This window comes from Rhineura floridana, chromosome 6, assembly GCF_030035675.1.
Source record: "Rhineura floridana isolate rRhiFlo1 chromosome 6, rRhiFlo1.hap2, whole genome shotgun sequence".
NCBI lineage: Eukaryota > Metazoa > Chordata > Lepidosauria > Squamata > Rhineuridae > Rhineura > Rhineura floridana.
Genome location: NC_084485.1, coordinates 75,970,562 through 75,994,736, shown reverse-complemented (window position 1 = coordinate 75,994,736; position 24,175 = coordinate 75,970,562). Strand labels below are relative to the sequence as shown.

Genomic DNA, 24,175 nt, shown 5'->3' with positions numbered 1-24,175 from the left:
CTCCTGAACTCAGTGACTGAATCAAAATAATTGCTTGCGTAGAGTCTGTATTTTTTCACAGGAAGATTGCTTGACAATCGGCTACCTAGAAACGGCAGCCTCCCAGCACTTTCAGATGGATGTTAGTAAGCGACATGTATCCTTGCTCACTATCTTTAAAGGTTGCTGAAGATTATTAAAAGAGTTAAAAAAGTTAAAAAAGAAAAGAAACACGGAACGAAAGGAAAACTCAGCTTACCGGATGTTGAGCTACCGGAACTTCGCGTAGAGTCTGTATATCTTACATTGCAAATAAATTTAATTTTCCATACAAAACGTAGCATCATGAGAATCTTTGCTTTAGCTTTTTCAACAGCAGGTTACTAGGGCCAAACTAGGTGAGACCCTGGAGGTCTTTGGCCAGATCTTCTGTCTTTTACATTTGTTTTAAAACCAGCCATGCTGTTGGGAATGGGAAATGATGGTGCTGGAAGCGTAAATGCTTTACCCCATGCCATCTTTTACAGATGTAAATATTTTTCCTAACAGAGCATATAGCAGCTCAGAGGGATGGAGACATACTGCTAGAAAACGATGCAGTGAGAGGAAAAGGTTAAATCTCCTTTCTCACAGCGGTGTAGTTCCAAGCCAACTCAGCTGCTCCTAGCCAGCAGTATACTTACTTTTCAAACAAATTTGAAGAGCTGGAACATGTAGTCTAGACTGGCCCTAGTCTTACAGCTGCAGTGCAGACACACTCTTCAACGAGTGTCTGGTGAAGTCTCAGACACCTGGAGTGGGGGTGGGCTACGCAGGATATCCACTGATCAGAGGGGCAGTGCTCCCTAGCTGGAATGATATTTATCATTAGATATTTATCATTATTATAAGCTGTCATAACATTTGTCCCTCTCCCAGAGGCTGTTCCTCAGTACTGTGGTCCACTGTGAGGATATACTCTGGAAGATGAAACAAAACATTGTCGATATTGTAAAAATCCCATTTTAAAAAACCAACAACCATAAAGTGTTTCATACATAATGGGCAGAATCCAGCCCAAGATAGTCTCTTCCAAATTCCATTGGATTTAATGGGTGAGCTGAGCATATGCATAACTTTCCGCCAATGAAGTCAACAGAACACAGAGATGTTCAGCTTTGGCAGGATTGTTTTTAAATGACAAACTAATGGCTCTGCTTGCATATGAGAGCCAGTATGGTGTAGTGGTCTGATTGTTGGACTGGGACTTGGGAGGCCAGGGTTCAAAACCCCACTCAGCCATGAAGCTCATTGTTACCTTGGGCCAGTTACCATCTCTCAGTCTAACCTACCTCACAGGGTTGTTGTAAATATAAAATATATGCCACCTTGAGCTCCTTGGAGGAAAGGTGGGATATAAATGTCATAATAAATTAAAAATTAAAAAGTGTTGAGAGATAAGCTCCTTGCAGGTAATGTGGACTATAAATGTAATAATAGGTAAATAAATCAGTAATCTCTACTGTTGATTAACAATGTAACAAAGATCACCAAAAGGCATAAAAATGTCTTCTGTGATGTCATGTAAAGGAAACACAAAGGCTATAGCCAGACGGAGCGAGGGCATTTTAAAGTTGGATCATGGAAACAGTGTTCCCATAGAACTCACAGCATTCCTATATTTTTCATCAGTGTCTCAGTTTCTAATCCTGAAGTTGGCAGCCATGCATGGCTCTCAGAAATTGGGGTGGGGGTGGGGTAGGGGCTTAGTATGTCAGTGTCAGTCTTAGCATTGGTTAGTCAGCTATTACCTCTCCTGTAAGAACAAGACTACATAGCTTCCTTCATGTTTTGTCATGGTATGGTTTATCTATATACCTCTTTTTGACCCAAAGGCCCCCAAATCAGTGAGCATCATGCTGATGCAAAAGAAAAGATATTATTACAATAAATCAATCAAAACAATTAAAATAGTAAAATCACTGAAAGCCCACCAATCGCAATGGATATGCATTTGTTAGGTGCATTCATGCTCTTATCCCAGACGCAGCTCCCCAGCACACCACCTCTCACTTGGAAACCAGGCTAACCCACATCGTGACCCCTTTTCCGGCTCCAGCCTCTCACCTAGGAGCAAGCCCATGACAGCCAATTGCCCATGGAAAATGCTCTCACTTGCATCCCATTCCGAAGATGTGACTCAATTTTTCTTTGAGATTCAGGGAAATCTTTTATTCTTTACAGCTACCTGGTAATGCCATACATGCGAACAGATTTACAAAAGATAATGGGACATCAGTTCAGTGAGGAAAAGGTCCAGTATCTAATCTACCAGGTGTTGAAAGGGTTGAAGGTAAGTGGGTTTGGAAAAAGAACAGGCATTTGATCCTGTCATATGTGCAGACCAAACTGCTGGATTTTCCTTCGTTTCTCTGTAGAAAAGTAGATTCTGATATGTTGGACAGACTAGCTTGCAAGTTCCATCTTTACAAAATGAATGCCTATATAAGTCTGCCCATTATAAGAGTTCATAATCTTTCAAACTCCCCGTGTTGTAGCTGACAACTTAGAGCAGTGGTTCTCAAACTATTTTGGTTTGTGGCGCACTGTAAAACATAAAATTTTTCTGGCACACTTTGTGTACAAAATTAAAAATATATTAATATATTTTAAACTATGAATAAAAATAAACTATAGAAAACTATTACTTACCCTATACAAACAGGTTTCTTCTCATTTTTAAAATATACTTTCATAATATTTGAGGCACACCTGGCCACCTCTTAGGGTGCACCAGTGTGCCTGGGCGCACCGTTTTAGAATCACTGACTTAGAAAGTGAAATAAAGCATGACAGGTTTTTTAGGACAGAGGTAAGATTGTTTTATGTGTAACTCTCCTGAGTACAAAATGCTTCATTGGTACTATACCTGATGATGAGGCTTTGAGGAAGTGCGCCATATATTGGCTGAGCTCACCTTTTCTGTTTGGTATAACCTATGCCAAGTACTTTACTTTGTTTCAGAGCCCCTGTGGGCAAGTTAATTCCCATACAAGTTGTAAGGCAGGGATGGTAAATCTGTAGCTCTCCAGATGTTGCTGGACTACATCTCCCATCATCCCTGACCATTGGCTGTACTGGCTGGGGTTGATGAGAGCTGGAGTCCACCCACATCTAGAGGGCCACCAGTTCCCCATCCCTGTTATAAGGGAATATCAAAAAACATCCTTGATTATTCAAGCTTTGTTTGTTGGGGGTGGGGATGTACTTCTTCACAAATGATCAAACAAATGTGTGTGTTTTTCTCTTTATTACAGTATATTCATTCTGCTGGAATCATTCACAGGGTATGTGCCTCTTAACTTTCTTGAAAGCTGTTTCTCTTCTAAATGCACACAACCTACAGTGCACACTTCTGCAAATGATACCTGTTCTGTCCTCAGCCTTTTAAAATCCTCTTTTAATATGTGTTCTTGCAAGAATGCCAGCCCTACAGCTATGCTGAACGCTACTGAATAATACTGTGTCTATCTGCCTCTGGGCTAGCAAAATTGTCGTCTGTCCCTAGAAGCCTCTCAGCTATGTGAAAATGACTTTTTACTTTTTAAATTTATTATTACATTTGTATCCCACCTTTCCTCCAAGGACCTCAAGGTGGCATATATGGTTCTCCCCCTCTCCATTTTTCCCTCACAACAACCCTGTGAGGTGGATTGGGCTAAGAGGTAGTGACTGGCCCAAGGACACCCAGTGAGCGTCATGGCTCAGTGGGGATTTGAACCAGGTGCTACACCCAGACACAATACCATTATCCAGCCTGACCACAGTTAAGCTGACACCTTTCTCCCCTCAGGTGGCCTAATGAACTGCCTCACCTCATATATCCCTGCACAACGCTTGCACTCCTCAGATGGGGCACTGCTGAGAGTGCCGCATGCCCCACAGGTGTTTATTTATTTGTTACTAGAAATCAGGCTTTTAGTGTTGCCACTCCAGCCCTCTGGAATCAATTCTCATGTGAGATTAGACAGGTGCCCAGTATCTTGATGTTTAGGCATTTTTGTTCAAGAAGCCTTTATCTGAGCTGTGATGCAGTCATTTATGGAATATTAATTGTACACTGGTAGAAATGGTTATATTCTTTTTAGTGTTTGTAGGAATGGCTTCAGTTGCTTTTAGAGCGTTTGCGTTTTATCTCATTTTTATCTTGTACAGTGCTTTGATGGCTTCAGACTGTGAAGCAGTTTATACATTTGTAAAATAAATGAAAAGGAGGCAGGGCTCCTGTGCCTTTATTAGAATGGAATAGAGGAAGGAATTACAGCAGATAGAGTAAGTTCCTTGCTTCACCCTGCTGTATTGCAGGGTTGGCCCTGGGGAATGCACTCTGCTGTCACACATCTGCACTTTAATCAGCTGTTACCTCATATGTTCCAGGGATAAGCCCTGGATGCAGAGTGGTAAGGCCCTCTAGCTCCTCTCTGAAGCCATTGAAAAATAATTTTGAAACTGCCTTAGCAAAATATTTTGCATGTCACCTGAGAAGACATGACAGCACAGAGCCTCTTCCACACCCTAAGGCCAGCTAGCAATACAGAAGTTTTCTGAAGGGAACATTCCACAATGGAGAGAAAAAGTGGGCCTATATTAGAGTGTGTTCAACAGAGCAAAATCCCTGCCTAGTTTTAAGTATAGAGCAAAAACCATTACCTCTTCCAAACCACAGTAGCACATCTTTATCCAAAGTCTGAGGAGCCCTAATCAGCACTGACTGAGAACAGTAATAAGACAGTGGAAGGACAGATTTTTCATCCTTGAAAAATAGTGAGACATATATTTTTAGCTATTTAATTATTCATATTTTTCAAGGGTTAAATAAACAGTTATTTACAGTGCAATCCATTGCATGTCTACTTGGAAATAAGTGCCACTGATTTGAGTGGGTCTAACTCCCAGGTATGTGTATATAGAATTCCAGTCTTATAGAGCAATGCTGTACTCACATTTGGCCTGCCACCAGATATATGCCTCCATTATATGGTGGAACAGCTGTCATATCCAAAGTATGCTCTACATGGGAGGAGAGTGGGGAAAAGACACAACGCAGGAAATGTGAAAATAACAAGAGATGCCTCCAGCATCTCTGGAAACTGTGTCAGCCCATCAATCAAGAACCGTGCCAGTGAAGACACCGACTTGTGGCATGGCTTGACACATGACTTGTGTGGTGTAGCACATTCACAAGTGCCAAGCTGGGGGCATGCCTGTCACATCACAAGGTTATGTTTTTTTAAAAAAAATTGTGTATTGCAGGATCTGAAGCCTGGTAATCTAGCAGTGAACGAAGACTGTGAACTAAAGGTAGGAATGATTTTCATTAGTAAGAAACATGCAGCATGTTGGATTGGTCTGATGGTGCATTTTTGAATCAGCATCCTAATCATGTGTTTGGCTGGAAGTACATCTTACTGATTTCAGTGGCACTTACTCCCAAGCTTAGATAGAATTGCAGTCTCGTGAGATACCCAGTTTTTGAACATGTGGTAATGTATATTATTGAATTTGAAGTAAGAGGCTCAGAGTACAAATACATGGAAATGCTAATACAGTTTCTACTCCCAGTTTTAGAATTGTGCTTTGGCAACTCAAATTATTCTCCATTATCAGTACTCTGTTTTCATAGGGAAAAGGCTATAGGATGGTAACAGGCATCAGCTGTTGATAGATTAATTTCAGGTAGGTCTGAAAACCACTTAGAATATGGCTATTCCCAAACTAACTTTTGAGTCTTGACTAAGCAATGTTGCTATTGAACTGACAGAATGAAAAGGGACCAATCCAGTTTCGGTAAATACTGATGTAGTTTCACAGTGTTGGCTTTAAATAGCCAGTTCAAAAATCCTGATGGAGAAGCTACTTGTTATCAACAGCAATACATTGCTGTTCTAGAGTACAGAGGGGTTTTTCCAAGTGACATTGTAGTGTTCTAGGGAGACAGAAGAGTCCTTGGAAAGAAGTCTTCCCTTTCGGGCAGCATGGTGAATCTGTTCTGTGGATCTCTTTGTGCGTGTGTATCTTCTGCAGATCTTGGACTTTGGCTTGGCACGGCACACAGACGCTGAGATGACAGGCTATGTGGTGACCCGTTGGTACAGAGCACCTGAAGTGATCCTGAACTGGATGCATTACAACCAGACTGGTGGGTTACATAGTTTGCTTGTGTAGTTCTTTGGGAAACTTTTCTCACTCAGATGAGGGTTATTAGCTGCAATCATCTGTGTTCTTCGTTGGCTTTTTGTGTGCTTGTTTTTCTGCAGCAGTAATGTCAGCTGATGAACAAGTGTGATATCATTCTCTTAAACCGCCTCTGGTTCAAAGAGACCCCTGCTTAAAATGGGCACAAATCTGATAGCGCAACTCTATACGTGTTAGCTCAGAGGTAAGCCCAGTGGTGCTTACTCCCAGGTAAATGTGCATAGGATTGCTAATTGAACTGGTTTTCTCCCCTTCCATAGCCTGCAGGCAGCTGTTCTGGACTGTAGGATACCTCCTGTTCAGGCCACGATTAACCCCCAATACTTAGATTGCGTTATGCCTCCATGCCAAGTGTAGGGAACCTCAGGCCTGGGGGTGGAATGTGCTCTCCCTCTTTGCTCCTCGGGACTCTCTCACACCATGCCCCCTCCCCAGGCAACACTCATCAGCAGCGCTGCTTTGCACCCTCCTTGCGTCGTTTTGCTGGGTTAGCGTGTATCCTTGAACTCTGATCATTCTTATTTCTTGCCTGGGAGAGAGATGTTTGTGTGTGTGTAGAAACAAGCCTATTGTACAAAGGTAAAATTTATATTGGTTGCTCAGCCCACTTTTACTTCTGGCCCTGCCTGCCGCTGGCAAATGGCCCCTGAAAGGTTTCCTAGTAGGGGATGCAATCCTCGGGCTGAAAAAGGTTTCCCCCCGCCCCCCCCGCTCTATGCCGCTATCCCCTTGCTGCTGGTGTACAGGTGTCATGTACTGTATTCCTGGAGGAGCGACAAGAGTGAGTAGCTCCCTGGCCCCATCTGCACTATACATTTAAAGCAGTACCATGCCACTTTAAATGGTTATGGCTCCCCCTCCCCCCAAGAATCCTGGGACCTGTAGTTTGTAAAGGCTGCTTAGTGTTGTAAGGAGACCCTTATTCCTTTCACCGAGCTACTGTTCCCAGAATTCCCTGGAAAGAGAGATTGACTGTTAAACCACTCTAACAATTGTAGCTCTCTGAGGGGAACAGGGATTTCCTAACCATTGTTGGCACCTTTAACAAACCACAGTTCCCAGGATTCTTTGCGGGAAGCCGTGACTATTTAAAGTGGTATGATGCTGCTTTAAATGTCTAGTGCAAATGGGGGCCCTGACTCAATTATGTTGTGGCATGCAGACACATGTGTTTCTAATGGCAGCCGCTGCTACTACTGTAACAATTATAAAAAAGTTATGCTGCATTAAGAAGCATTAGTCCTTGTTTTATATCCTCCCCCCACTTCCCCAATACTTCCTCCTTTAAGAGAGAGGCAGGGCCCCTCCAGACTGATGTTTTATTGTGGGTGAATTCTGCAACATATTCTTGTCACAATCACAGTGCATTGGTGATGGATTTATTCTGCTTGAGTTTGTTTTGTGATGCTTCCCCAATGCTACCACAATATTGCTGTCCAGAGGGGCAATAGCACAACAAAAGCTGGACAAAAATAAACCAGAACATTTGTGGTATAAAAAAGTTACAGGATTTCAGCAGGAAGTTTAGGATATGCACTAACTGGAATGAAGCAATGTGCAAATAGTATCAAAAATAGGATAACATGTGACTGCCCTGATAGCATCATGAGCATCATGAATGCGCAATAAAAAGGATTTGTGGAGAGGCCTGGTCAAAATATTCAGTAGGCCCATGAGAACCAGGAATAGGTATAAGAAACTTTAGTGCAAGGGATTATTTGTTGCTTTTAAACCCTTGTTAGCTCATCTCTCTGACCATTTGAGTGGCTTATATTATATTATTACAAAATAATAAAACAATAATAATAACAAAACAAAAACAATACAGTGTAGCAACACAACTGTAAATGTGCTGGCTTGTTATAAGTGTGCAAAATAAACCTGCTTTTTCTGCTTGTCTGCTTCCAAATGTTCCTTCTCATGTGTCTTTCTAATTTTCTCCCAAACAGTAGACATCTGGTCTGTTGGCTGTATCATGGCAGAAATGTTGACTGGGAAAACTCTGTTTAAGGGTAAAGACTGTATCCTTCTCAATGTGTTACCTCTGGTGTAAAACTTAAATGCATTAGTTGAGGAAACAATTGAGGCTGATGGTCTCAGAATTTGGCCTAAAAATATAAATAATGTGGAAAGTGGGACTCCTTGTGGGAGAGGTACATCAGCCTGCCTATGTCTTAAGATGTTTAAAGGAGGCTCTTCTCTGTATTTCCACCATTGGAGTAAGCTCACTTTGTGGTGACATTAGACCAGTGATTCTCAAACGGTGCGCCGCAGTACACTGGTGCGCCGCAAGAGGTGACTAGGTATGCCGCGAATATTATGAAAGCATATTTTAAAAATGAGTAGAAACCCATTTGTATAGAGATTTATTTTTATTCATAGTTTAAAATATATTAATATATTTTTAATTTTGTACATGAAGTGCACCAGAAAATTTTTATATGTTTTACAGTGCGCCGCGAACCAAAACAGTTTGAGAACCACTGCATTAGACAGAGTCTTCTTGGTGGTAGCACTACATCAGTGAAATTCCCTCCCCTTACAGATATGACTGGCACTGAAATGTTATCATTTTGGTGCCATGTTAATACTTATATTTATTGTTAGTATTCATTATTTTATTACATTTATATCCCACCAAGGAGTTCAAGGTGGTGTGCATTGTGTTCCCCTGCCCATTCCTCTGCCCATCACAACCACCCTGTGTGGTAGGTTAGGCTGAGGGACTGTGACTAGCTCCAGGTCACATAGTGAGCTTCATGACTGAATTGGGATTTGAAGCCAACTCCTAGTCCAATTGTCTAATCACTACACAATACTGGAGAGTGTGGTGAGGAAGAACAGTTTTTCAATTTTTAGATTAAAATAGAAAGCTTTGTTTCATAACTCTGTATCTACAATCAGAATACTTTGGGGTATTCTGGTTAATTGCAGAGCAAAGAAACTGATTTCAGTGGATCATGATGAACATTTATACTCTGTTTTTCTCTTAGAGAAACAAACAGTACCATCTTATACATGGCTACAGAATTGTATTCAAAGAGTGCTTATCAATGGTTCCTTCCCAAACGGAGGGAAGGTAATGAGCGGGATACCTCAGGGCTGAGTCCTGGGCCCAGTGCTCTTCAACATTTTTATTAATAACCTGGATGAGGAGGTGCAGGGAATGCTTATCAAATCTGCAGATGATACAAAGTTGGGAGCTAATACCCTAGAACACAGAAAGAAAATTCAAAGTGATCTTGATATGCTGGAGCATTGGCCTGAAACAACAGAATGAAATTTAACAGGGATAAGTGCAAAGTTCTACACGTGGGAAAAAGAAACCAAATACACAGTTATAAGATGAGGGATACTTGGCTCAGCAATACTACATGCAAGAAGGATCTTGGAATTGTTATTGACCACAAGCTGAAAATGAACTAACGGTGCAATGTGGCTGCACAAAAGGCATGAAGTACTAGTTCTCCTCCATTCGGCACTGGTTAGGCCTCATCTTAAGTACTGCATCCAGTTCTCAAGAAGGATGCAGACAAACTGGAACAGGTTCACAGCAGGGCAACAAGGATGATCTGGGGACTGGAAATAAAGCCCTTTGAGGAGAGAGAAAGAACTGGGCATGTTTAGCCTGGAGAAGAGACGACTGAGGGGAGATATGACAGCACTCTTCAAGTACATGAAAGGTTGTCACACAGAGGAGGGCCGGGATCTCTTCTCCATCATCCCAGGAATAATGGGATCAAGTTACAGGAAGCTAGATTTGGCTGAACATCAGGAAAAACTTCCTAAATGTTAAACCGGTACAACAATGGAACCAATTACTAGGGAGGTGGTGGGCTCTCCAACACTGGAGGCATTCAAGATGCAGCTGGACAGCCACCTATCAGGTATGTTTTAAGTTGGACTCCTGCACTGAGCAGGGGGTTGGGCTCGATGGCCTTACAGGGCCCTTCTACCTCTACTATTCTATGATTCTAAGTGAGTTCAGTCTGTCTTATTACCAAGTAAGTGTATATAGGACTATAGTCAAAGTGGCCATTACTATTACTTTTCTTGTTACTATAGCACCCCAAAGTAGGTATTAGACAAAAGATAATATAAAAATGCATAAAATGCAAAATAAAAGCATAATATTTCAGATATAAATTGATACTTTGAAACGCTTCCTATTACCCCAAAGGAAATGGTTGTAGATTGCAGCCACTGTAGTCACTAAGAATCGGTAAACAGGAAAGTCTCACTATCTCTGAGCAAAGCCAGGACAAAATTAGGATGGAGGTGGTGAAATTCTTTGGGAAAAGGACAGGATAAAAATGTAGTAATAAACAGATAAACAAATGTAAGTTGTACAGATGCGTTGTAACCTAGGCTGTTCAGTCCATTGGTTCCAAAGTTTGAGCCCATGTTTAATAACCTTTAACTCAGCCTGCCAGATTTAGATCAGCTGACTCAAATCTTGAAAGTGACAGGAAGCCCTGGAGAGGAGTTTGTACAAAAGCTGGAAGACAAAGCGGTAAGAAAAATGCAATGCCTTACACGTTTAAGACAACTGATTTTTCATACTCCTTTTTTTTACAAATGTTTCATTTTTTTCTCCCTCCCCCTGCTTTTTAATGAATTACATAATATTTATTTAGTACATTCATATCTCACCTCTCTTTCAAGGAGGCCTACATGGTTCTCTCACCCCCATTTTATCTTCACAACAACCCTATAAGGTAGGATAGGCTGAGAGATAGTGATTGATTGATTTAACATCACCCAGTGAGCTTCATGGCTGAGTGAGGATTTAAATCTGGTTCTTCCCCAATCCTAGTCTGACATGCTAACCGCTACAACACACAGCCTGGCATATGCAAGAAGTATATAAACAGTATTTTTAAAATCCCACCCAATGTATTAGCATTAAATAGCAGTGGGGGCTGGTGCCTATTTGGACTGGTAGAGCAGAATGCAGGGAGGCCAATAGCCGATGAAGCCAGAGCCAATGCCAGGCAGAGCCAACTAATTCTAGTTTTGTGCCGTTCTTGTCCCTGCTGCGTTCTCAAGGGCAACTCTGGGCCTAGGTAAGAGGAAGCTAACAAAGCTAGGGCTGCCCCCCTGGACTGGCTGTAATAAGGAGGTAGGCAGGTGGGGGCTGGCTGAGGGCAGGCTGAGGTTGTTGATGCAGTGCCCCATTCACTCCATTCACCCCACTGCTAAACACCTATTAAAATAAGTATATACATTTTTTTTTGTAGCACAGTACTGTTCTGGACAGTCATCCACTCCTAAACTCAACAAAAGGTCTGCCATAAACTTCAGTGGGAGATTGAGATGTAGTAGCTAGGGGAGGAGGGAGGAATCTCTATGATTTGCCAGTTCCTCTTCCTCACTGGAGCAGAAGTAGACAGAGAGGAAAAGAAGAAAGGGTGCGTACCACCAATTTCCTGTACAGCCTTGCAGAACAGAGCTTCTCTGAAGCTCCCTGAAGGACAGCTCCTTGAAAGTTCGGACTAAAACATGGAGCGGATTCCACTGCCCAACTGACAGAAAGCCACCTCTGCTGTCGTCAGAGGGGAACGGCCACAGCTAAGAGGCAGAACATATGCTTCAGTCCCCAGAACCTCCAGTTCGGCCCAAGAAAGACTCTTGTGTGAAACTCTGGAGAGCTGCTGCCAGTCAGTGTAGATCAGAGGTGGGAACCTCAGGCCCAGGGGTCTCTTTATCCAGCTATGGAGACTCTACCCAGCCACACCCTCACTGGCCATGCTCTGCACCCTCCATAAGTGCTTTTGTCTGACCAGAATTTGTTGCTTGATGGTGATAGTAATGCCTCTTGCTTGCCTAGATGGAGAGTGGAGGTAAATGTGCATATGTGGGTGTATAAACCTCTTGGTTTTGCATGGCTGGAATGTGGCCTCCTGTGCAAAGGTAAGAGTCACATCCATTACTCCACCCACCTTTGCCACTGGCTCCACCTCCTTTTATCTCTGGGCCTGTGCACTATTGGCCTATGGCCCCCAGAATATTGCCCATGAGGGACTGTGCTCCCCAGGCTGAAAAAGACCCTCCCCCACCTCTGGTGTAGACAGTATTGAGCTAGATGGACCAATGGTCTGACTTGGTACCAGGCAGCCTCCTGTGTTTTCCTGCACATGGACAAGATACTGTGCTCTCAGAGTTGAATAGCGAGTCACAGGAGACATGTACAAAGACAAAAATGCACTGTTGGAAGATCTCTGTTGCTATTTACAGTTGCACTGAAATGTAGATGTTGAAAGAAAGATTGGCAACTGGAACTCCTTGGGTTAATCATATGCGGTATGGCTTAGGACATGTCACATTTCTTAAAACTTAACTAACAGTGCAATCCTATGCATCTTTGTTTAGAGTCTCACAATGTTTAGTGGGGCTTACTCCCTAGTAAGTGTGTTTAGGATTGCACCCTAAATTGCTTGTTTGGAAAAAGGAAAGCTAAACAGGCAATTATCATATAAAGGTTGCTGCAGGAATTCAGAGGTGGCATTATTAATGGATGAAGTTATTACGGTGTCCTATTTACAGGCATATGTAAACTTCTGGTCAAGTAAAAAAGATGATTATATGTGTGAGTCTTTGGTTGCCTAGCAATATATAAACTATTTAATAGTATCTCTTGCATTTTCCAGTTGCAGAACATTTGAATGCCTGTCTGAAACTCTTGTCTTTTTTAGGCTAAAAGCTACATACAGACGCTCCCCAAGATTCCCAAAATGGATTTATCGCTACTTTTCCCCAAAGCTAGTCCTCTGGGTATGTTGCCTTGTGTGCTTTCACTTTACAGGAGTAATAGGACCTGTATTTAATACGTCCCTCATAGTAAAGGCTGGCAGATCAAACATTTTTAAAATAGAAGCACCAGAACTCTACAGAGTGACTCCTAGGGAGCTGGAAAAGCTAATATTTTCTGTATTGTTTGATGATGACAGGAGGAGGGAAAATCCCTGAAAGCAGGGTGGCCAGATGCAAAAGCGAACAGCTGGGCTTCAGCACTTTTAAATGTTGTATAGGAAAGGAACGTATGCAAGCTATACCTGCTGAAATTCCTCCTTCTACAGAACTATTAAAGAAAAGAAGCAAGTTAAAGGTTGTTCAGAATTGCTCTATGAGAGAAAGACATTTTATTGCCTTCTTGGCTGTATGCCAGACATGGAAATATTTGAAAAAATATCAGCCACCTGAAACGTTTGAATACTAGAAGAGCTGCATGTGAATCATCCAGGTTTAATTCCTCCCCACCCACCCCATGTAGGATGCAGATGAGAATAAGCACTGCACTCCCAAAATGGGTTCAGAAGTAAAACTGAGAAGGAAACTGTCTTGACAGATTGGTTAACGTCTGTGTTTCCTGCCTTCCTGTTTTCCAAGCTTACTCTAGTTTAGCTGTCGTTTTCTGCTTGCAGTTTACCACTGTTCTGCACAATCCGAAATCACTAAACCTGAAAGGGAGCTTAAAATGTGAAATAACTCCTTACTGTTACATTTTGAATATTTAACAACTCTATCAAAGAAATAAACTGGTTTATAGCATGCTTACCCCCCCCAATGCAAGTATTCTCATTTCTTCCCAGATATATGATAACATGCAGAAACTTAGCTTATGATCCAGTGGACCACAGATACAAGTAGCAATTGTGACTGTGATGGCAATTTTTTAGTTCTGCAGTCAGAGAAATTAGTGCTATCAGTGATCTGCTGATCCACACATAAGTACCTACCTACCCAGGTTGCTTGGAACTGTTCACATGGAGAAAAATGTTTTTTGTCAGCTACTAGGTGGTTTTGCTTCAATGCTACACCAAAATAAATGGCTGATATCACATTTGAATAAAGTTTAAATAATATAGTCTGCAATCCTGAGTCTACTTACCTGGGAGTAAGTCCCTTTAAGAACTCAATATCCAAAGTCATTGTGCAAGTCATTGTGTAATGAGGAAACTCATTGTGCAACTGATTGCTGATAACTTTGTTGGACAATAGATTGTGCAACCTGCTAATGCATTTTCTTGCACAAAGTTTCACAGGTGCAAAGATTTCTCCAGCAGAACAAGTATATCGCTAAGCAACTTTCTCTAAGTGCTACACCGGATACAATCCAACAGAATTTACGTCTGCATAGACGTGCATAAGATTACACTGAAAGAGCTACTTTTTAAATATTGAAAAGTATCCGTTAGAGTTGCAGTCCAACTTGCATCATAGTTAAACTGCAATACTTAGAAGTAACTCCACTCACTGCACCTAGCTTAACTATGGAGCAAATTGCAAGCACAATCTTTCAGGAATTTTAGTTTGAGCCAAACCACTTGGTGATATTCTAAATCAGAGAATGGTCTGGAATTTTTTTTTAATGTAGTTTCATCACTGAAGCTGAAAATGTCTGGGAGTGTGCAGTACCATTCTATTCAGAGACACCGAGTCTGAGTTAGGGTGCCCATGTATCCTACTTTACAGAGAACAGGCCTCTATTTGAAGGGCTGCCAGAGGACTGTTCTCTGTTTGAAGGCATTCCGGCTGTCCTCTGTTTGAAGGGCTGTCCAGTCCAAGTCCAAGTTAAAGACAAACAACCCTAAGAAGGGAGAACAGGGGTCTTGAAGTTGCCCATCAACAGTTAGAGAGCATCTAGAACAGCAGACTGAGCAGGCGTACAGGTCACCCAAGCACAGTCTTTCGACTCTTTCCCTCTGTGATGAGATGTGTTGCTTTTCTATATAAATTACAGTAATTACTTCCAAGGATGCATCTACACATTAGCTTAGGAAGATTTTATGCAAATCTTTATCTTTTGTCTTCTTTTTTCATATGCATTCCCTTTCCTGTTGGCAATGTATAAGTGTTCTATGCTGCTTCTGTGGAGGGTGGGACACACTGTAATAATGAAAAACATTTTGGATTTATTTGATGAGCAGTCAAGCACGGCAAAGTGCCTCAGCGCCGTGCAGCTGTTTTGGTTTTTCTGCCACGATCCTCTTTCAGGTTCATCCTAGCCTTAAGCATTATTGCACTGCTTAAATAATATTCGCCTCCTTTCTTGCAGCAAGGGACTTGCTTGACAAAATGTTGCAGCTGGATGTGGGAAAGCGTCTTACGGCCACCCAAGCTCTTGCCCATGCTTACTTTGACCCATTTAGAGACATTGAGGAAGAGACAGAGGCACATCACTCCTATGATGATTCCATAGAGGGTGAAAAGCTTTCGATAAATGAATGGAGAAGTAAGTTTAGCTTGATAGCTTTGTACATATGAGTATAGAAGTCTCTTGGGAAAAAGCAGGTATGTGCCTTGGACCCTCAGCAAGTCCCGACTCCCTCATTTCTTTCACTTCCACCTTTCAACTGGCCTCTAACTTTTTAGGCAAGAGGAACCACAAGAGTTTCTGGTTAGTTTCAGACCCGCGCAGGAGTGACAGCCTGCTGCATCTCCTCATTGCTGTGAGGCAGAATTCAGCCCATCCTCTTTTCCCTCCTTCTAGACCAAAGTCTGTTGTGTGAGGAAGCAGCTTGGCATGTGGGAGAAATTATCCTTGGGCTGTTGTGTCCAAAGTATGCAGTCAAAATCCAGGTTCCACATTAAGGAGCTTTATTAAGATCAGGGAGTTAAAAATAAAGGAAGAGGGAAAGAAACGACAAGCAGCACAAAAGAAATAAAACAGTTTACTTTGTAAATAGCCTAGACCAAAGAATATCCAAAAGGCATTACATGCCATAAGCACCATGAGTCTCTGATGAATATCAGAAAATAATTTTCTATAGCATTCTATTGAACTTTAGAATTCTATGACCTGGGACACAAGGTTGGTGGGTGCTGACCATTAGGAACTGGACACATATATTTGGCACCTGTAGCATGGGATGACATATTCAACACATAGGCAGGAAAATTGGAAAACATCCTCCTGGGCTACAGTACAGCCTTAATGAATTTGCTATGCAAAACATGCCCGACTCCTTTAGTCTTTCGTAATTCTTTGTAGCTCTTCTCACAATGCTCAAATGAAGTATTTCTTCTGTACTAAGGAAGCAGAATTTTGAAATTCATCATTCCTCACATTGTCAGTGAAAGTGCCCCATAATAGAATCTTGTATCCATTTGAGTTTTTATAGTCACTTTTTCTTTAGAATCATTGAGTTTTATGTGATAAAGTAATGCACTGAATAAACATTAAAGCATTCAGTGTATGTAGTTTGATCACAAATGCCATGACATCTCTTTTGCTTTTGTTTCAAGGGCATATTTACAATGAAATACTGTCATTCAGCCCAATCGCACGGAAAGACTCCAAGAGGAGAAGTGGTATGACATTGTAAGCTCTAGCCTGTCCAGTGCTGGGACACTTTTCCTGTGAAACAGTGTACAATATTTTGACCACAACAAAGAGCAAATGTGAATCAGCATGAAAAAGGCTGTGTATGTAGAACACAAGGATGATGAGTGTATAAGTGGGGATTCAACCTTAGCCTGAAGGCCAAAACTGCACCAGAAACATCTTTCAGTGCCAAAAATTAATGATTCTTATTAAAGCCCTTTGTGATAAATTGTGACTTGCATATTTCTTTGTTTTTTACGCATTCTGCAATGGTTTCTCCACATGGTTAAAAAAGCTACAGTGGTTGCATGATTATTTTGAAGTCTTCTTCTTCCTCCCCAACTCCCCGAAACTCTGCATTCTCAATCAAGCAAAGCAGACATTTCTTGGAATAAAATAAACATTTATGTAAAATAGCAGCAATTTTGTGTGCCACTCTGAAGGGACCACAAGGAATATAGGCAAAGCCTTCAGGGATGGAAGTAATCTCTGATTTAGGACACCTCAGTTGTCATTTGTCTGTCATTAGGCCACACTCTTAAAAGCAAAATGTCTACATTTTAAAGTGCTGTTATACAAAAACATTTGTCAATATATCTATAGATATATAAACATATCACATGGGACCATAGGAAGATGCCTTGTACTGAGCAGACTATTGGTCCATCTAACTTAATATTGCCTACACTGACTGGCAGTGGCTTTCCAAGGTTTCAGGCAGGGTACATTCTCAGGCCTATCTGGAGATGCCAGGGATTGAACCTGGAACTGGAACAAAAACAGTTATGTGTTAAATATATTATGGCCATTCTAAATTGGGGAAGGGCTGTAGCTCAGTGGTAGACCATGTGATCTGCATGCAGAAGGTCCCAGGTTCAATCCCTGGCATCTCCAGATAGGCCTGAGAATGTTCCCTGCCTGAATCCTAGAGAGCTGCTGCCAGTCAGTGTAGACAATATTAAGCTAGATGGACTGCTAGTCTGCTCAGTATAAGGCATCTTCCTATGGTCCCATGTGATATGTTTATATATCTATAGATATATTAACAGTCTACCGCTCTTAACAAACTGCAGTTCCCATGATTCTGTGGTGGGATTCATGTGCTTCAAATGGGTGTTGAATGTGCTTTAAATGAATGGTGTGGATCTGCCTTAGGTATGATGTGCATTCAAGAGTGAATTGAAAAGAACAATTTTAAAAGATACTTCTTACTCTTACTCATTTCTCAGACCTCTTTCTGAAGTGAAGGGTCAAATCTGTAAAGAAGTTTGGAGCAGCCACATTAAAAGATAAGGGCAGGCCATTCCGGGCAGGGGGTTGCCAGCCCTGCTTGGATATGGATGTCTTTGCAGAGGATCCCTAGTCAAGCTTTACCAACAGCACAATCCAAACTATATCTACTCAGAAGTAAGTCCTGTTGAGTTCTGTGGGGGCTTAGTCCCTTAGTACGTGTGTTTAGAATTGCAGCCTTCAGGGCCATCCATCTTTACTCCCGAATGCTCCCATCTAACATCTCCACAACACTAGGCTCCTTTCTTCCTACAGTGGCCTTCTGGTGACTGGCCTGGCCTGAAGGCACTTAAACCCTTCTTGCCGAAAGCAAGTAGGCTAGATTAAATGTTCCCTACCAGTCAGATTTTTTTTTAATTGTATGCTCCAAGCAACTGTGGTTGATGCTTAATGTATCATGCTTAATGACATCACTCAGGCCCACCCCGTGACATCACTAGGGCCCACCCCTCAAATCTCAGGTTTTGGGTTGCTTCTGACCTGGCAATCCTACCTAAGCCTATGGCAACAAGTGAGATCTGACTAGGTATAAAGGCCTTTGCCACTAATATAACATTGAAAGTTTTTGAATATCACTTATACAAGAAACCAAAACAAACTAGGATGTTGTTCCAGTGTAATAACCCAGCACAGTGCAATTGCATTATGCAAGGCCTGACTCAAAGAAAGAAAGAAAAAATCCCAAAATGATAACAGAAACACTCAATCTATTATAGGGTGAAATACATTGGGCTTTCTGAAGAAATATATTTTCTCTCAGCATTTTGAGATTTCCCCCCCTTTGTTTGTGGTTCTTTGGATGCTGACCAGTTTTTATTTCCATTTCAAGATCTAACCCAAGCCAGATGTTGATGAAGCAGGCAAAGGTTGGAAAGTGGCCAAATTAAGTGCAACCCCTATATACATGGCAGGGACCAAGAGCCCCTTTTGTACTTGTGTAACAACTCAAAAGAAATGAGAACCAAATATCAAGGCCCATGCATCAAACACGACTAGAAATAGGATGACAAATAGCTTTGATCTTGTAAAAGAGATGATGGAGCAGCAGCTCTTTATAGCAGGGGTTGGGCACCTGTGGTCCTCAGCCTAATTTCATGTGGCCCTTGGCTAAATGTCATGTGGGTGGCAAGGAAGGAAAAACAAAAGTGGTGGAGGTGGCCCTGAGAAAAGTGGATGCCCTGTCACCACTGGGTCCAGCCCATCCCTGGCTCTAGTCCTGTGCACAGGCAGCATTCAGCTCCCACAGATTATCCCATAGGGAATCATTTTGAGGTTCTCTTCTCTGACTTTAGAAGTACCCAAAGGATTAGCTCAGCTATTATCCAGAAAGTAATAGAATAAGGCACCATCCATAAATTAGGGCACATATCCAAGGCATCTTAAACTTTCGTTCTTGCCAAACTTTACCTTATGACAACTAGGGATGCCCTCTTATGGAAGCCGCACCTCTGTAGTATGTCGCTGCTACTACCTCCAAAATCTCACTGGTTTTGAAATCAGAGGCCTTTCAGAGCTATGATACATCTTGGCAGTAGGAAAGTGCACTCCTGAAATCTGTTAGTTACTGCAAACGCGACCTAACCCTATGATTTCCATTAACCTCACTCGACCAATCTATAGCATGGCCCAAGCCAGTTACACTGGTGGGAAAACCAAGAGCAAGCACCAGATCACTACAGAGGACATGATAGGTTGCATAAAATAAGATAGCAATTTCTACCTGATCCTAGACTAATACACTCTATTAAAGATGTTTGAGAACTAACCAATAAAATATATTTGGCTGTCATGCTTCCAGCGCTTTGTAGGACCCATTTTGTGGGGGTCTGGCAGAGGATCTCCCAGAATAATGTAAATTAGAGAGAGGTTTAAAACTAGTCACTTTTATGTTCTGCCCTAGAGAGGGGCTGGCAAGGTGCAGTGGGATGAGGAACTAGTATCCAATCAAATAGGATTCTTAGGTCACTGCCAGAAGACCAGTTTACTGAATGTTCACCCTTACTTGTTTGCACAAAGTCTGCAGGGAGATTATATATCTGCTGTTTATTCATTCAGAATTGTTTGTGTGGATGTCATATGATGTTACATCAAGCAATTGTTATCCACTTCCAGTGCATTGTCCCATCACTGAGAGAGTCTGATTTCTCATTCTCTCTCTCTCTCTTTGGAAATGGATTTCTTGTGCAACAGCCCAAATCCACTTTAATTGCGCGACCAATTTGCTGGTATGCAACTGACTCCCACCTGCAGAAAAACAAGAATCTGGACGTGCCCCGAGTTTCTCAGATTTTTCATAGACATTGGATCCTGATTGCTGCCCATTCATAGGAACTAAGGGAGGAGAGCTTTACACTCAGGGAGCTATTTCCCTTTTTCCCTGCCAGACTGCAGGAAAACAGTTTATTTAGGAAAGAAAAACAACTCTATGCCTATGTGCTGGCTTGCTTTGGGAATCATGGAAAAAGAGAGTCTTTGGGCAGAGACGGGATATTCTGGAGAAACTAGCATTAAGGATAGAAACAGAAAAATAAGGTAAAGATTACTCTTTTGTTTCAGCCCCATTATAACCAATACACAAACTTTTCTTTGTCAGAACTTCCCTAGCTCCCCCTTCCCTTGACTAACTTTATGTATGGTGTGAGAACCACATATCATTGATTTTTTTAAACTGTGAGCTTTAACAGATACTTTTAAAGAGGGGAGGGATGACTACAGCCAGTCACCATAGTATTCATCAATGACTTCCAAAACAGAACAGGCTTGCCTCATAGCTCCGCTACCCTGAGACTGGCCTCCTGACACATAGGCATTGAACTGCAACAACCAATCACTTTGACTACCTCACAGTTTCTCTATCTCAGGGATGGCCCCTGGACACAGACGTCGAATTGCAACAACATTCAAGGTCCTGCACTGGCCAAGTGACCCTTAGAATACTACTACACACACACACATTACACACTGGCAGTTTTCTGTGCTGATACACCAGCCGGGATGGGCTTCTGTTAGTCAGCAATGAAACAGGTGAAATGGTCGCACTGTACTGCTGCAAACACACTGACAGAAGATCACCAGATATTCAGAGTGAACAGTTAATATATTAATTCTATTCTAAAGTATTGTTTAAAACACATCATAATAGAAATATCTGACTTTCAAAAAGTCAAATTACTATGCCAACAACAAAAGAACATGTCTCAATTGCAAACAAGTATGTTTATTTTGAAGATGTTATCAGATTCACTTCAGAATCTGATTGAGATATTTTGCCTGTTTATTCTATGTGGCTTTTTACCTGTTGTACCACTATTGCTTTTAGTGCTCTTAAAAATTATTTTGATGTTTATTTTCTTTTCCATTGTAATATACTGTTATTTCAAGTGTTTTAAAATGCAAGTTGTGATACTTTTTCACTAATTCATGTAGACATACCATGAAATCAGCACTAATTTCCATTTGCTGTCCATCAGCAAAGCCCTGCTATCAGTGAAAGCTTAATGCTATGATAGTAATCAGGTGAACTGTTGATGTTTAATATGAAAAGCTGGGTACCCCACTTTACTGATGGCTATCTCATATGAATATTTGGCAGCCTATTTTTTAAATGATTTTTAAGATGATGTGGGGGCACATTTTGTATCTGCAGTTAGTTGTAGTATGAGTGGGTTCACCACATGGCCAGATTATGGGTATGCCTGTAACAGGACTATTGGTAAATTGGGGTTAAGGACTGGCATGCTGGAGATCAAACTACATGACAAATCTTCTTATTACACCAGTAATTGAGTGCGATGATCCAGTTCAGTTGAAATAGTCTTGATCTAATTATTTAAAATGAGTGTGGACAACCTTCTGTTGATGACCACATTCCTTTAGGGGTAATCAGGCTTGAACTGAAGGCACATGAGGCCACCATTTTGCTGAAGCTGAGGTCTGGGTCTGGTCGGTGCCTGGATGGGAGACTGCCTGGGAAGCCCATCTATGCTGCCTTGGGTTCCAGGGTGAAAGAGAGGCAGGGTATAAATGTAACAAACAAATAAATAATCTATCAGGGGCCACATGTTAGTGATCAAAAAATCACTTAAGAGGTTTTTACTTTTAAATGGTATATAAATTGTTAAATTAAGTAAATATTTCCTATATTCCTTTCTCTCTCACACCTAGCACACTGTAAGAGGAGGGACTGTTCATGCCAGAGATCTGATCGCTTGCAGACGGCTTCTGAAATAAGCCCAAGGGCCATAGGTTGCACATGGATTTAAAATACATTTGGAGAAGGTCTTAGCAGCTAGAACCTCTTTCCTTAACACTGATTTTTTCTATGTGCAGGATTTTTTGTATGAAGGAGCAGTTTCATCATTTTAGCTTCTAGTGATAGTTCTGGTTTAATTTGTTCTAACACCCAATTATTTGTCTTTTTTGCAGTCCATGGTATCCACAAAACTCTTCTCCAACACCACATTTCAAATGAGTTCATTTTTCTCTTGTCCACTTTTTTCACTGTCCAACTTTCACATCCATACAGAGATCGTAAATACCATGGTCTGAATGATCCTGATTTTGGTGTTCAGTGATACATCTTTCCATTTGAGGACCTTTTCTAGTTCTCTCATAGCTGCCCTCCCCAGTCCTAGCCTTCTTCTGATTTCTTGACTATTGTCTCCTTTCTGGTTAGTGACCGTGCCAAGGCACTGATAATCCTTGACAAGTTCAATGTCCTTATCATCTTTGAAGTTACATAAATCTTCTGTTGTCATTACTTTAGTCTTCTTGATGTTCAGCTATGGTCCTGCTTTTGCGCTTTCCTCTTTAACTTTTACAGCATTCGTTTCAAATCATTACTGGTTTCTGCTAGTAGTATGGTATCGTCTGCATATCTTAAATTGATATTTCTCCATTTTCACACCTCCTTCATCTTGGTCCAAACCTGCTTTTCATATGCTATATTCTGCATATAGATTAAACAAATAGGGTGATAAAATACACCCGTCTCACACCCTTTCCGATGGGAAACCTGTTGTTTCTCCATATTCTGTCTACAGTACAATCAGAAGCTGTTGCACCCCCATTTCTTTTAAAGCATTCCATAGTTTTTCATGATCTACACAATCAAAGGCTTTGCTGTAGGTGTTTCTGAGAAAATGCCAACTAAGTAGTATGTCTATTGTTCTTTACACAAAGGATAGGACATGGAATTCATCTTGGTATAAAAAATCTGGCTGTGCTCAAACATGCTATGAACGTGTCAGATTACTCAATTTTATACACTAGGGAAAGTTATAACCCTTTAATTTGCTTTCATGCAGTAAATGGTATCACTTTCCTCTTTACTGCCTCTTCTGAAATAGAGGAACATTCCATTAAGCTGTTAACACTGGCATTCCGTGTTTTCTTCATAATGCAGGGACACCCCCTTGGAATCCGATTATCTAAAGGATTACAAGGAATTTCATAGTTGCATAGACTCAGCTGGATTCACCACTCATAGAAAAAGATTGGGTATGCCTACAAAGCAGCTTCATCTGTTATTAGTGAATCACTTTACTACCAAACCAGAAATGGGCTATTACCTGAAAAAGTTAGGGTGGCATGACCTTGCACTACCTGGACTGTAGTGCTAATACTGGCCCAAATTCTTGCGTAGCACCACTTAACCCATATTTGTTACAGAGTAGCACACACCGTTGTAGTTTGCAAATTGTTTGCTGCAGCAAAGGAAGAAAAAGCTCTCCGCATGTGTGTAATTTATGTGAAGCTAAATCTGTCTTTCAGCAGCTAAGATAGAAACCTTGAGTTTGGACTGTACTACATGCATTCTGGGCCAGGGTTTCATCTTGCCAGTCTTCACTTGCAGTGCTACCATGCAGACATGGTCTCACCACTTGATGCATTTGTTAGAACAGCCTATATTAGGACTGCTTCACACAAGAGGGCAATGACTATTACAAGAACCTGTGATAACACCCCATGATATCTAAACACTTGTCATTTGCTGGCCAGATTCCCAAAGCATGAGCCTGCAGCAAATTATACACGTGCTAAAGCTTAACACTACAGCAGTGGGATTCAGGTAGGCATTCCTGCAGGAAAGTGGCTTCTTGTAGGCATTTATGAACAAGCCCTTAGGTCTCCGCGTCAGGATGTACCCATGTACCCTGATTTAGGCAAACGGGCACCTTTTCTCCTTGTTTCCAGCATTCTGATCAGTCCCCAAACCGCTCCTCAAGGCAGCCAGCATCAAGGTTGCCCCCACCCCTAATGCTATATACTGCGTCTATCATTTTCCAAAGGTCTGCCCGCCAGTGTGAAGGCGAGTGGCGACTGTCCTCATTTTTATCTCAGTCC

The 24,175-nt window shown here is 41.6% G+C and overlaps 1 protein-coding gene across 3 annotated transcripts in view; it reads left to right on the top strand.

Annotated features, from left to right (window-relative positions):
• Nucleotides 1-16,769, top strand: part of MAPK13 (mitogen-activated protein kinase 13) — a 41,639-nt gene extending 24,870 nt beyond the window's left edge. For all 3 annotated transcript variants that reach the window (XM_061632482.1, XM_061632481.1, XM_061632480.1), the window contains 9 exons: nt 2,203-2,311; nt 3,276-3,305; nt 5,272-5,319; nt 6,043-6,157; nt 8,163-8,234; nt 10,647-10,726; nt 12,909-12,987; nt 15,272-15,448; nt 16,462-16,769. In XM_061632482.1, coding sequence (XP_061488466.1) covers nt 2,203-2,311; nt 3,276-3,305; nt 5,272-5,319; nt 6,043-6,157; nt 8,163-8,234; nt 10,647-10,726; nt 12,909-12,987; nt 15,272-15,448; nt 16,462-16,541 — 790 coding nt within the window. In that variant the 3' untranslated portion in view covers nt 16,542-16,769. The remainder of the gene's footprint in view (nt 1-2,202; nt 2,312-3,275; nt 3,306-5,271; nt 5,320-6,042; nt 6,158-8,162; nt 8,235-10,646; nt 10,727-12,908; nt 12,988-15,271; nt 15,449-16,461) is intronic.
• The last annotated feature ends 7,406 nt before the right edge of the window (nt 16,770-24,175 follow it).